Source organism: Cavenderia fasciculata (assembly GCF_000203815.1).
Source record: "Cavenderia fasciculata unplaced genomic scaffold Scf_EU5ZYIE01DZOHE-5, whole genome shotgun sequence".
NCBI classification, from domain to species: domain Eukaryota; phylum Evosea; class Eumycetozoa; order Acytosteliales; family Cavenderiaceae; genus Cavenderia; species Cavenderia fasciculata.
Window position 1 is genome coordinate 1 of NW_004457644.1, and position 13,517 is coordinate 13,517.

The 13,517-nt window shown below is 33.3% G+C and overlaps 4 protein-coding genes across 4 annotated transcripts; 2 read left to right on the top strand and 2 right to left on the bottom strand.

The window, feature by feature from the left end:
• Positions 1 to 1,461: 1,461 nt before the first annotated feature.
• Positions 1,462 to 3,168, top strand: DFA_09151 (uncharacterized protein; the record flags this gene model as incomplete). Its single annotated transcript, XM_004352527.1, is given in 5 exon segments — positions 1,462 to 1,701; positions 1,801 to 2,053; positions 2,073 to 2,105; positions 2,201 to 3,021; positions 3,085 to 3,168. The coding sequence occupies 5 exon segments, from the start codon at positions 1,462 to 1,464 to the stop codon at positions 3,166 to 3,168; spliced, it is 1,431 nt and encodes a 476-aa protein (XP_004352579.1).
• Positions 3,169 to 3,368: 200 nt separating this feature from the next.
• DFA_09152 (uncharacterized protein) lies at positions 3,369 to 5,848 on the bottom strand (the record flags this gene model as incomplete). The annotated part of the gene is made up of 4 exons (XM_004352528.1): positions 3,369 to 4,683; positions 4,852 to 5,169; positions 5,249 to 5,616; positions 5,714 to 5,848. The coding sequence occupies 4 exons, from the start codon at positions 5,846 to 5,848 to the stop codon at positions 3,369 to 3,371; spliced, it is 2,136 nt and encodes a 711-aa protein (XP_004352580.1).
• Positions 5,849 to 8,298: 2,450 nt separating this feature from the next.
• Positions 8,299 to 10,467, bottom strand: DFA_09153 (uncharacterized protein; the record flags this gene model as incomplete). Its single annotated transcript, XM_004352529.1, has 6 exons — positions 8,299 to 8,377; positions 8,685 to 8,778; positions 9,034 to 9,340; positions 9,522 to 9,545; positions 9,587 to 9,849; positions 10,428 to 10,467. 6 exons carry the CDS (start codon positions 10,465 to 10,467, stop codon positions 8,299 to 8,301), a joined length of 807 nt encoding a protein of 268 aa, XP_004352581.1.
• Positions 10,468 to 10,660: 193 nt separating this feature from the next.
• On the top strand, positions 10,661 to 13,379 carry GP138D (DdFRP1alpha; the record flags this gene model as incomplete). The annotated part of the gene is made up of 7 exons (XM_004352530.1): positions 10,661 to 10,770; positions 10,922 to 11,155; positions 11,248 to 11,322; positions 11,413 to 11,619; positions 11,776 to 12,015; positions 12,083 to 12,252; positions 12,334 to 13,379. 7 exons carry the CDS (start codon positions 10,661 to 10,663, stop codon positions 13,377 to 13,379), a joined length of 2,082 nt encoding a protein of 693 aa, XP_004352582.1.
• Positions 13,380 to 13,517: the final 138 nt, after the last annotated feature.

Below are 13,517 nucleotides of genomic sequence, written 5' to 3' on the forward strand. Positions count from 1 at the left end.
TTTGATAACCAGCCACTTGTTCATAACCTTCTTCATCATTGAATGTCCATGGTTGCCATTTATCGAGAACTGGTAACCGAGTTGCTCGACACATAGCGATGTGCCAAGATAAGGAACACAACTATCACCGAATACACCAATACTTGAAGACCAGCTTGTTTGTTTTTACATTGTTGTTTTCTTTTCTTTTTCTTTTCCAATTTCATTTCTTGTTTTTCTTTTGGATTTTCTTTGTAATCTTGTTTTCTAAATCTTTTGGATTTACGGGTGTCTCACCAACATCATTACTCGTAAGCTGGTTCTCTTGATCCAATCAAGTTTCTTCGTTAACACCCGTCACTCTATGTGCTTGAAAGAATATTATGATTAAAGCTTTTGAATGCTCCACCAACTCCACTACCACTACCACTCGATGACGATGACCTGAATAAGACTGACTTATTGGATGATCTATATATCCTTGTGAAGTTGTCAACATTCTTCTTCATTTGGATGTGTGAGTTGGTGTCTTGACCGATGACGTTGATGGTGATTCTGTAGACGCATCTAGAGATGGTACATAGATGGTCTGATACGGGAATCCTTAAACAATTCGTTAACGAATTGGTAATAGATGAACGACCCTAAGCAACTATAGTTGTTAAGGCAGTAACCCGAAACTGCGATTTCTTGGGTTGAGAATCTTGTTGGTTGACGTGGTCTCTAATTCCTTGCATTGCTCAAAGAGTCTTTCGATCCATTTACATATTTATCAACATTCAGACAAGAGTGACTGTATCGGTCAAAGGTCGTGAATTGGTTGTTGGCGTTGTACTCTCAGGTTTCTGTCAGCTTTGTAATTGGTACGTCTTGACTGACCTAGATTCTAATTTCATTTAAATGTGATAATCGTTCTAATTGTTAGCAGGTTGTTGGTGGTGAATCATCTATTTATCTATCTATCTATATACATACGACATTGGATGCCCGTTTGAATAATGGGATACGACCGATACTTGGTTAGCCAAAGTCTTTGAACCATTCACATTCCTCTTTAAAATCAACTTCTTTGTTGTTGGTAAGTGGTTTTAGTTGTTGTTGTTGTTGTTGTTGTGAATACTCTACTTCTACTTCTTCTTCTGATGTGATCTTTGCTATTCCCAACAAATGCATCATCAAATACACTCGGCTTGATTAATCTTTTTTGTATATGCTTCGAAACATTTGCTAAACCTTTCTTTAAGCGTGTTGTTGTTGTATGAAGATCTTCATAAATAAATAAACAGATAAAAGAGATGAAGAATCATCTTTTGATCACGTAATACATAAAAATAAATATCATAATTTTTTTGTTAAAATAAATATCATTTTTTTTAAAGGTCTGCTTGCATCAGTTCGCACAATTGTAAATATCTGTATACACATAGCTTTAAAGTAAACTTGTACAACAACAAAAGAGACAAGAGATAGAGAAGACAAGCGATGGCTGTATCAGTAACAACGACGATTGTAGTTACATTGTTATTGATTGTTTGCATATCACTAGTGAATGTAGATGCATCTACTATCAATCCCATCACATCATTGCCGACATATGATAAAGCTATCAAAGGACAATACTCTGGGTACATCACTGTCGATAGTACAAAGCAATACTTTTATTGGTTCATTGAATCTGAAGCCAACTCAAAGGATCCCTCTCAGGATCCATTTATTATTTATGTATGTGGAAAAAAAAAAATTTCTAATTAAATAATATTTATAGATACTTATACTCGTTTCTATTCATTTGATTGAATCAAACCAATCAAAATCGAATAGTTCCAAGGTGGTCCTGCGTGCTCAAGTATGCTAGGAGCATTAACTGAAAATGGATACTTTACAGTAATGAAAGACATAAAGAAAAGCGGGCAAGACAAATTCTATATCGTTGAGAATAAATATAGTTGGTCTAAACTTGGACACGTCCTCTACATTGAAAGTCCAGCTGGTGTTGGATTCTCCTACAATGAAGATGGAAACTATACAACTGGTGACACTCAAACCGCTGAAGATAATTTGGCTGTTGTCAAGGGTTTCTTTATTATTCCCAGATTATGCTTCTTCTCCTCTTTTTGTTGGTGGTGGTATGTTATTATGATATTAAATGTGTTCATATAGAGAGAGACAATGTTATTGTTTATTTGATATTAATTAATTTATTTATTATAATTTTTTTTAGAATCATATGCAGGACATTATATTCCACAAGTAGCACAATTAATGGTGCAAGATTCATCGATAAATATTCATGGTATTATGGCTGGTAATCCATCGTTTAATTACACAACCGATGCACAATACTATTTACCATTTATGGCCGGACATGGATTATTGTCATACAGCGATTTCCAAAACTTGACCGACATTTGCCAAGGTTCATTTTACCCAGGTACAGCTGAATGTAATGATGCAATCAACATATTGTCGACCAACTTTGATCTCATCAACCCATACAACATTTTGGAAGCTTGCAAGGGTGGAGGTCCCAGCAAAGGTGGAGCTTGTTTCACTGCCGATGCCTTTTCCTCTGAACTCAGACAATCCAACCCAGAGACGACAGTTGCCAAGAAAGATGTGTCTCAGGTATTTATCCCATGTCTCGATGAATCTGCCGTCACTGGCTATCTCCAGAGAAGTGATGTCATGAAACACCTTGGTGTCTCTGTCAGAAATATTGCTACAGGTACATGGCAACCATGCTCGAGTGCCGTAAACTATACTCAATACCTCGAGAATATTCCACAAGACTACCAAACACTCCTCCAAGCCGGTCTTCACGTATTGGTGTACTCTGGTGATTTGGACAGTTGTGTCCCCTATCTTGGCACATCCTTGTGCGTTGAACAACTTGGTTACCCCATTCTCAATAAATGGCAACCATGGACATTCAAGGATGAAGAAGGATTTGAACAAGTAGCTGGTTATCAAATTAGTTATGATTCTTCATCAGCTCATCCAAAGTCAACCCTGACTTATGCAACTGTTAAAGGTGCTGGTCATGTATGTATTAAATTATTATCTAATTAATTTTTATATCATTAATTATTTCTTTTTAAAATATAGATGGTACCGCAATACAAACCAAAAGAATCATTATTATTGGTAACTCAATTCATTTCAAATTCATTGGGTATGGATTCACAATAAATATTTTGGCCCTTCTTTCCGCGATCAATCTAGGGAGAGAAGTGAATAATAAATAATGAATAATATTAAATAAATTAATTATTATATTAATCTATTTGAAACCTTTGGGTAAATAATAATAATAATAAGAATAATATTAAATATTTATAATATTGATCTTGATCAATGAATTTACATCTTTAATTTCTGATATTTTAATTTCAACAATCTTCAAGATTGAATGTAATATTACGGCGTGGTCGAGAGACGGGTGGAATAGCGGCATCAGTGACAGGTGTAGTAGCGACATTAGTGACGGGTGGAGTAGCGGCATCAGTGACGGGTGGAGTAGCGGCGTCATTGACTGAACCATCATCATTGGATGAAAAACCAAGTTTCTTGTATTTTAATTTCCAAGTTCCATCTGCTATTCTATCTAAAAATGATTGAGGGACTTTGTTTTTGTCTTCATAGTCATCATCACTACTTTCGAAATCTTCGGGATTGAATGTAAGGCGTGGTCGAGAGACGGATGGAATAGCGGCATCAGTGATAGGTGGAGTAGCGACATCAGTGAAAGGCATAGTAGTTTCATCATATTCTTCATCATAATCTTCATATTCTTCTTCCACTTCTCCATATTGATCATCTTCTAATTGTTCATCATGATAATGATATTCATAACCATCATAATCTTCATTTTCCTCTAATTCTCCATCTTGATCATAATCTTTCAATTGTTCATCATAATCTTCCAATTGTTCATCATCTTCTTCATGTTCATCTTCTTCCCCATCTTCGAATTCTTCTAAATCTTCATCGGTATCTTCTTCTTCATCTTCATCTTCATAAACATCTTCATCATAATCTATTAATTGACCAACTTGATCATCTCCATCTTCCAGATCCTTGAAGTCCTTCATATACCATTTCATAAACTCTTTCTTTGGTGGCTGGTGAACCCAATTGTAATCGGTATGGTTTCTAGGAATAGTGATTATCTGTGTTCCAGATATATCCTTGATGCAATCCAATAGTTCGTTGTCCAAGCGATATAAATTGGTGATCCAACTATGATGAATACGGATGAGAAGAATTCCGTTGTTCTTACAAAATTGATTTTTGACAAGGTCTCTTTGTCGTTGTCTCTCGAATCCATCTGATGATTTGTTGAAAAAAAAGAAACTCTTTGCGTCAAAGTGTTGTTGACCATCAAATTCAATAATAACTTGATGGTTAACCAACTTGAAATCATATCTAAGTCTATTGAGTGTGACTGGATTATGTTGTGTGGTGAATTGTATTTTATGGTGTTTCAAGTATTTTTCCACTCCCATCTCTCCATAAGAACTGGTTCTTTTACAATGAGTACATGGAAGGTACTCATATCTTGTGAGATGTTGGATTGAATGTGTGTTTAAGTGATTGAAACTACAAAAATAGTCGACCAATTGATAGATGGATTGGTATTCGAATTTAGGGTCGACCATCCTACCTTTATTCGACTCAACCCAGGAAACAACACTAGATGTTTTACTAATAGATGAAAAAAATTAGTATAATAATTAATTTAATTAAATTTGAATAATATTTTCTTCTTACCCATCTTTGGTGCAAAACCTGCAAACAATTTTTCTTTTGTCTATGTAGTTCAAAATAATACTTTGGGTAACCCCCTTGTGGTTACTTTTGTTGCATTCAAACTTGCATATGTTTCTTTTACCTTTAACTGACTTTGGGTCGAGAGTACACCCTTTGTCAGCTACCCGTTGAACCCAGTCAATCTTGTTGGTTTCTAGACGGCACTTTTTACATGAGGTTGTAGCCCTTTGGATATCTTTAAATGATTTATCTTGGATGTGGCCATCTTCGCACATCATTTTGATTTTGCTGAGAAGAGCAGCAGTGATGTCTTTTTCATCCAACAGGGTATATCCCCTTTTCTCCAAAAGTTTTTGACGATACATTTTCTTTTCTTTTGGAGACTGTAAATTTTGTTTTGAGGACTTGATTGGTTTACGACTAGAATAAATAAATAAAAAGTTGGTTAATATGTTTAATCCAGGTAGTTTTTTAAGAGTTGGTTTTAAAAAATACATACCCAAAATTGGTTTTACATGTGGCCACATGAGTACGTAAATTTTGGTTCGTTGAGCTAAAGGCATAAGTTCCTGTTACCCTCCATGTTGATTTGCAATGTGGACATTTAATGTTGTATATACCTCCATCCTTTTCAAGGGTCTCGAATCCATATCCTTCAAAGTCGTCCTCATGCGAGTTATATTTACATTGTTTACAATCAACTGAAACTGCTTCTTTGTTTCTTGATAATTCATGTGTAGATTTTGAAATTTTATGTCCATTGGGGCATAATAAGTTAAAATCATCTTTGTTTGATATGTATTCTGAACCAGAATGTGTTTGGCAGTTATTTTTTTTGACAGTATTCAACACTTTGACAGCCGATCCCTAATAAAAATAAAAAAATAAAAAATAAATAATTAATATGATGAAGTGATTGAAAGTAGAAACAAATCATTATGATAGATGATTTTTAAATACATACTTGTGCTCTTTTGTTAAAACGGAGTGTTTTATTCACTTTGATCTTGTAAACATTACTTTCTTGATTTTCAAAATCTAATTGTTTGATCATTTTCAAAGATTGACCATTGAGTTGATAGTAATTGTATTGAGACATTGTATAAATGAAAATGGTGGAAATACGATATATTAAAAGAATTAATTGAGGTTGGGTGACTGGTAAATTTGAGATAATTTATCTATAAAGATACACTGATTTGGTAAAATGGAAATACAAATTGGCTGATTGTTGTGAAATTTGATATTTTTAAAGTGTAAATGGCAATGTCTAGATATAAATTTATTTAAAATGGATGAAACTGGGTGGATTTGAAAGGATAATGTTGAGTTTGAACTTTACAATGGATAATTATAGGTTGATTGTCAAAAAATTATAGTTATTTAAAATGAACTAAATAGAGTTGAATGGATAGTGTGTAGATAAATGATTAAAAGGGATAGTTATAATATACACAAAAGATAGAGAAATACAATGAATTGGTTAAGATACTGATTTGGAATAATAAATTACAAATTGGTTGATTGTTGTGAAAGTTGATAGTCCAATAAAATTGATCAGATAGAGTGAATGCAAATGGTTAGTGTTAAGACATAAATTTATGTCCAAATGTATTATTATTTACAATTGATTATAATAATAAACACAAATGATATAATGAAAATGCAAATTGGTTGATTGTTGTGAAAGTTGATGTTAAATAGAGTGAATGTTGAGATATTAAACTACAAATGATAACAATACAAATAATAGATATAATAGATATAAAATATAATAGATAATAGATAATAGATAATAGGTAACAGATACTATGATTGTTGTCTGATAGATAATAGATAGTGAGTGAGCGAGTGAGAGGGAGAGTGTATGTGATGTTCATTTTTTCCCTTTTTTTTAAATTTTTCAAGTTTTAATAAATGTCAAAAAATAAATAATAGTGACCAGTTTGTATAGACAGTAACTAACTTCCTTTACACTAGTACCAACACAGTATGTGTCTTTGAGATGATGGACAAGCCGACACTGTCATCTCAATCGCACCATTACAACAACATGAGTATTTGAGCACACAATTGAATCATCAACTTTTTGGGATGGCAAGGTTTTCAATACTATAGAGAATAGAGGTCCTTTATCAATACTGATATACATCATATACCATCAAAAGATCATAAAAGAAAACTCAACTATCTTTGTTGTAGTTAAACCACATCTGCAAATGGCTATCACCAACTATCCAATTTTTTTTCTTTTTTTTGAACTTTTTGCAACCCATTTGTTGTGATCATGAACAAATTTTGCGATATTTGATTTCATTTTCTTCAATTCCATTAGTACTGATAGGATAAAAAAAGATAGAAAAGAGAAAGTAACTTAATAAGCATTCAACAGATACAATGAATAATCTTGTCAAAGTAATGACTATTGTCATTTAGAAAAGAAAGATCAAATTGGTGCTATCAAAATAGTATCGAGACAAAACTTGATTCTCTTTGGGAAAGAACTCCTATATTTCATCGTGCACCTCTTTTCATTGTAATGAAACTACTAGACACTTTACTTGGATCATTGATGACACTATCACTCTAGCAGTAGTGTTAAACACCCACCAACAACCAACCACAACAAAATAACAGTAATAGTAACAACAATAATAATAGTAATACTTATGATAATAGTAATAATAATGATAGAACTACTCTGTACAAGTAACATATCAAGATACTGTACAAAGGATCTCCCTTTGAAGGTTATCTTTTTCATTGGACAATGAAAACGATATATTTGGCAAATATGACTATCCAATAGAAAGTGTGTATCTAGAGGACAGTGGTTGTATTTATACATATCTTTCAAAAATCAAGTCATGGTCGGAAGCTGTCCATTTTATGTAATACAACCATTGATCATTCTCTCACCTATTCTCAATGGATGCATTAAAGAGTGCCGTTTTTGAAGTCGATTAAATTGGCATTTGTGTGAAATCAATTTGGCTCTAGACATCATTGTTTGGTTGCTATTGGTTTCAACAATCGTATAAATCGTAGTAATTTTTGTCAACTTAACCAATTTACACTTTCCAAACTATACGAAACTTCAATCTGTGCAACATTTTTAAAGACCAACCAAATAACATATTTCTTGGCCAACTCGTACACTTTGAACCACACTTGATCATCTATCAAGCTCTTATTTGTCAAATTGAGTGATTACAAGACTATACCAAGTTGCTCCACACACAGCTCAACAATTTCAAGACTATACCTAGGTAGTGAAAATTTTAGAGACTAATGTACAGTAATTTCCAAAACTTGACCGACATTTGCCAAGGTTCATTCTACCCAGGAAATGATGTCATCAACTAATTAGTTCGACCTTATCAACCCCTTACAATATTTTGGTGTACTCTGGTGATTTGGACAGTTGTGTCCCCTATCTTGGCACATTGCTGTGTGTGGAGCAACTTGGTTACCAGATCTCGAAAAATGGTAACCATGGACATTCAATGATGAAGAAGGTTATGAACAAGTGGCTGGTTATCAAATTAGTTATGATTCCTCGTTAGTTGTGACACACGGACAAGTGGTTGATGCAATGATTACCAAAACACTTGGTCCTTCTTTATTTCTTCATCAATATAATACATAATCTGATAAATAATTATAGTATAACAATAATAATATTTGTTGATTAATCAATTTCCTTTCCAAGGTCCCACTTTTATAATCTATAAATTGGAATATATCTGTATGGTTGGTGTCTTGGATATTACAAATTGTGGAAATATCATAAATTAAAAGGATTGAAGTTGAGTGACTGGTGAATTTTGAGATAATTTACAATACAAATGGTATAATAAATTACAGGTTGTTTGATTGTTGATATTTATTTAAAATTATCCAGTGAATGAATAGTGTTGCAGATATAACTTTACAATGGATAGCCGTGAAATTTGATAGTTGAATAAAATGAATTCAATGAATGTTGAGATATTAAACTACAAATGATAACAATAGATGGATGATTAACTAATATTTGATTATATGAAAAGTGAAGTCAATAAAGAATCTAAAATATGTTACTACAATAGATTTTGTAAAGCCGCTACTGGCATCTGCTTTCATATCGACACTGCCATGTTATAGAGATGATTCATTGTATCATCCATGGGCTCAATATTGCATGCTGAAACATTGACAAAGAATTCAACAATACAATGAATCATCTCTATAACATGGCAGTGTCGATTGTTGGATTTGACTTGATCCGTATATTGGTTGTACCATCCCTTGTCTTACTTTTGATATGATACACCATTATATATTGGATCAATATCTTCTTTGTATCACTCTCTCTATACTCTATCTTTAAATCATTACATATAGCAGCCACTTTTTGTTTACTCTGACTTGATAACTCTTCTTCTGTATATATTCTCTTGTTATCTTGTTGTTGTTGTTGTTGTTGTTGTTGTTGTTGTTGTTGTTCAGTATCTTGATTATTATTATCATTACTACTATTATCATTATCATTACTATTACTATTATTATTCTTTTGTTCATTATTTCTATCTTGAGCTACTATTATTAACTATTTGATCGATGATGTATGATTTTATATTCTTTCAGTGATTGTATCTAGTTAGATCTAATACTTGACATATTCGATTTTGATTGGTTTGATTCAATCAAATGAATAGGAACGGGTATAAGTATATCTAAATAAATAATTATGTTTTAGCTGGATTTTGATTGGTTTGATTCAATCAAACGAATAGGAACGGGTATAAGTATATCTAAATAAATAATTATGTTTTTTTTTTTTTTTTTTCCATACATAAATTATAAATGGATCCTGAGAGGGATCCTTTGAGTTGGCTTCAGATTCAATGAACCAATAGAAGTATTGCTTAGTGTCTACTGTGATGTATCCAGAGTATTGTCCCTTGATAGCTTTATCATATGTTGGCAACGATGTGATGGGATTGATGGTCGATGCATCATTCACTTGTATGCATATAAGCAATAACAATGTGACGACAATCGTTACTACTGATATAGCCATCGGTTGTCTTCTATCTGTTTTGATGTATAAGTATACTTAAAAGTAATAAAGATACTTTAGGATCACCTGATCATGAACTGACGATAGCGGTTAAAAATGCTGTTAAAAAAATTCAAAAATTGCGTGTTCAGATTTTTATATTTATCTAACGGCTATGATAAAAAGAACTTGCTTCTTCTACCGAAATGGTAGAGAGCTGCTCAATAGAGCAATTGATAGTAAGTAGTATTACCATGTATTCATCAGTCGCGAGTTCTAGTCTCTTGGTTTTGATAAATAAATAATTAAATAAGCCAGACAATAAAGGATTAGCAGATCTATCTTTTAATCAGATTGGGATTAACACCTAACGACCCAAGATCTATTCGAAAAGTGTTCTTGGTTGGTAGTTGGTTGGGTTATGGGCGTCTTATGATGGGAGTAGCCCTTAATTAATTAATTTAACCTAAACGACGAGACGACAACCTCCTACTTTGAAAAATAAAAAATCTGTTTTGGGATGGGTGATCTAAACAATGATCAAGTATCTGCAGTTACCATCAAGTGAGAGAAGGGGGTTGGTTCTGCTATTGTTATCCTTTCGTTTTTAAATGTGCACTCTAAATTAATTAACTTGTGATTTCTTTCTTTCTTTGATGACTTGTGCAAGCCATTCTAGCAAGATACCAAAAGCCATGTTCTTTTAATTCAATTGAAATCAATCATACTATCTAGTTAGAAAAAAGAAGAAAGAGATAATTATGAAATATATATTTGTATTATTATTTGTATTGTGTTACTTTGCACATTCTATCCATTCACAAAGTTTGGATGCACCTGAACGTATGTACAAAATTGTTGAATCACATGATTGTTTTACTTATATTTAATTTCCTCTCTTTACTTTCCTCTAAAGAGACTGCACTTCAAGAGATAAGTGTAGCATTTGGTTGGAATTGGAATCTAACTGACCCTTGGTAAGATTTATAAATATAACTTTGTCTCTGCTCTGAGACTGTTCTATTTTTATCCAACATAAAAAAAAAAAACAAAAAGTGGTGATCTCTTGTAATATTAATATTAAATGTTCTCTTATTATCTCATTGTTATAAATATATAAATCTTTAGTGGAGTGAATAGATTATTTTGGGTATGTTCAAAAGATCAATTACATCTTACAACCCTAGTACTACCAGGTAGCAAGACGAATGAAGGTGTATTACCAAGCAGCTTGGCAAACTTTAAGAGTTTGACCTATCTCGGTGTCAATCGTTACTATGGTCTTTGGGGACCAAACTATAACATGTATATCCCAGAGTCTTATTGGTCAACTATTGGTGATAAGGTTAACTTGTCTCAAATGTATGTATATACATAAATATCATTCACAACAACGACAACACCTTGATCTGACTAGAAACTAACATAACAAATTTGATTTAAATGAATTATAGTACATGTGAAAATAATTGTATTCAATCATTCCCTAGTAATCTTGGAGCTGGGTTTCCAACTGCTTTAGAGAATGTGTATGTAATGAATGAATGAATGAATGAATGAATGAATGAATGATATTCAGACTTTATTTTACTTACATTACTCTCTTTCTTTTTCTTTAGATTTTTTGCATATTTAAATGTTCAAGTACCATCAAGTATATTTAGTTCAACGGTTAAATATTTTCATATATTTAATGCTAGTACTGGATTATTCCCATTGCCAGAGTTACAAACCACATCGTCACCGATCGTTAAATTGGGGTTTGGAGTAGACGCAACAATTCCATCGAGTTGGACAGGTTTTAAGAATATGACTGCGTTGTGGTTGTATAAAAACACACCCTCTGCATTTACATTTAATTCTTTTGACCAGTTTCCAGGACTAGTGTACTTGCAAATATCAAACTATGCTGCCAACCCTACCCAATCACCCTTCCCATCGAGTATATTGTCCAGTACCACTCTGTCACAAATCTCCATCAGTGGTAATACATTTACATCTACCAATCCTGCACTAGACGTAACCACAACCAAAATCAATAATATTGAAATTGAAAAGGCTCCAACTTTATTTAAAACATTTACGAGTTCAGCTGCCCCATATGCCTATGTTCGTTCTCAACAACAAGCCCTAGTCAATTGGTTCTCTTGGAAAGGATCAAGTAGTTCTGGTTATACTCCTTCAATTGGTAGATTTAATATTTATGATGGTTCAAGTAAAATGTATGTAACAATCAAACAAACAAACAATTATTTAATTTAATTAATTTTTTTTTAATTTTTGCTCAAGTGATTTATCAAATAATAATTTAACAGGGAATATACCATTACCAGTTAATGGAGTATTTGTTAAATCATTTTCATTGACACTTGATAATAACTTGTTGACTGGAGTGGTACCAGAAGATTTTTGTGGTTTAGAGAGTGATGCAATTAGTGTCGCCTATAACAAGTTGGGAGGTGTGTTGCCTGATTGCTTTGCTTGTGAAATTGACAAGCTGTACAACAGGTTCCGTGGTAATAGTTTTACCAATTTTGTAGACAAGGGATCTGCACCTTCTAGTCTACAGGTCAACTGTACAAGCTTTGCCATTACTGGAGTGTCGTCTAATTTGATCCCTACCACTGGTGGATCGGTCACGGTTACTGGTACAAGTCTCGGTTGGACAGTTGGTGCTGCCAAGAATAATGTTCCAACTCCCCAGTTTATCACTTTCAACACCAAATTGTACTTTAACGTTCCAAAGGGTATGGGTGTCAATATCACCTACCCATACCTATTCCATAACCAACGTCAGTCGTACAACTATACATTCTCATACATGCCACCCAATATCACGGGTGCTACAGTCCAAAGTAACAATCTGTACATTCAAGGTAGCAATTTTGGAGAGTCGACTGGTATTATCGTGACGAGTATTGCCAACAAGACAATCAGCTACATTTCAGTCAGTGACACTCAAATTCGTTATTCAACCAACCCACTTGGCACTACTGTGCTCACCGACACCATCTTTTGTGTTCGTCTCAACGTGTCTGGAAACTATGTCGAAAAGGTTCTAGATTATCTGACTGGTACACCACTCTTGGTCAAGCCCTATCCCAGTGTCAACTCGTCTGGTGGTGTTGTTACTTTTAATGCTTCGCATGTTGGTCATGATCCAACTCTTGTCTCCTTGTCCATCAATAATATTCCTTGTCCACTTACCAAGCAAAATAATGGTATCTCCATCACTTGTCAAGTTCCTCCAGGGTCTGGTTCCGTCCCCATCTCCCTTAAAGTTTACAACTATACTTTTACCGATACTTTTACTTATAGTCAAAATAATGGTGGCAGTACAACAACAGCAACCAGTAGTCAAAGTACCTCCTCTACTACTACCACCGCCACCACCACTACATCTACAACTGGAAATAATCCAACTACAACCAGCTCAACAACAACAACAATGACAACTACAAGTGATCCAACTAGTTCTACTACAACAACAACTACAACTGATGATTTCCCAAGTAATGCATCAACTACAACATGTTATTCTTTTGGATTTGGATTAATAATTTTGGTATTGTTCAATTTATTTTAATTAATATTTAATTTATTTAATTTATTTAATTTTTAATAAATTTTTCATTTTGAATTGTATTTATTGGTTAGAAAGAAAAAGGGGATACAAAGAATTCAAAAGTGATTTAATGTCTGTTTGAGGATGGATGACAAAGGT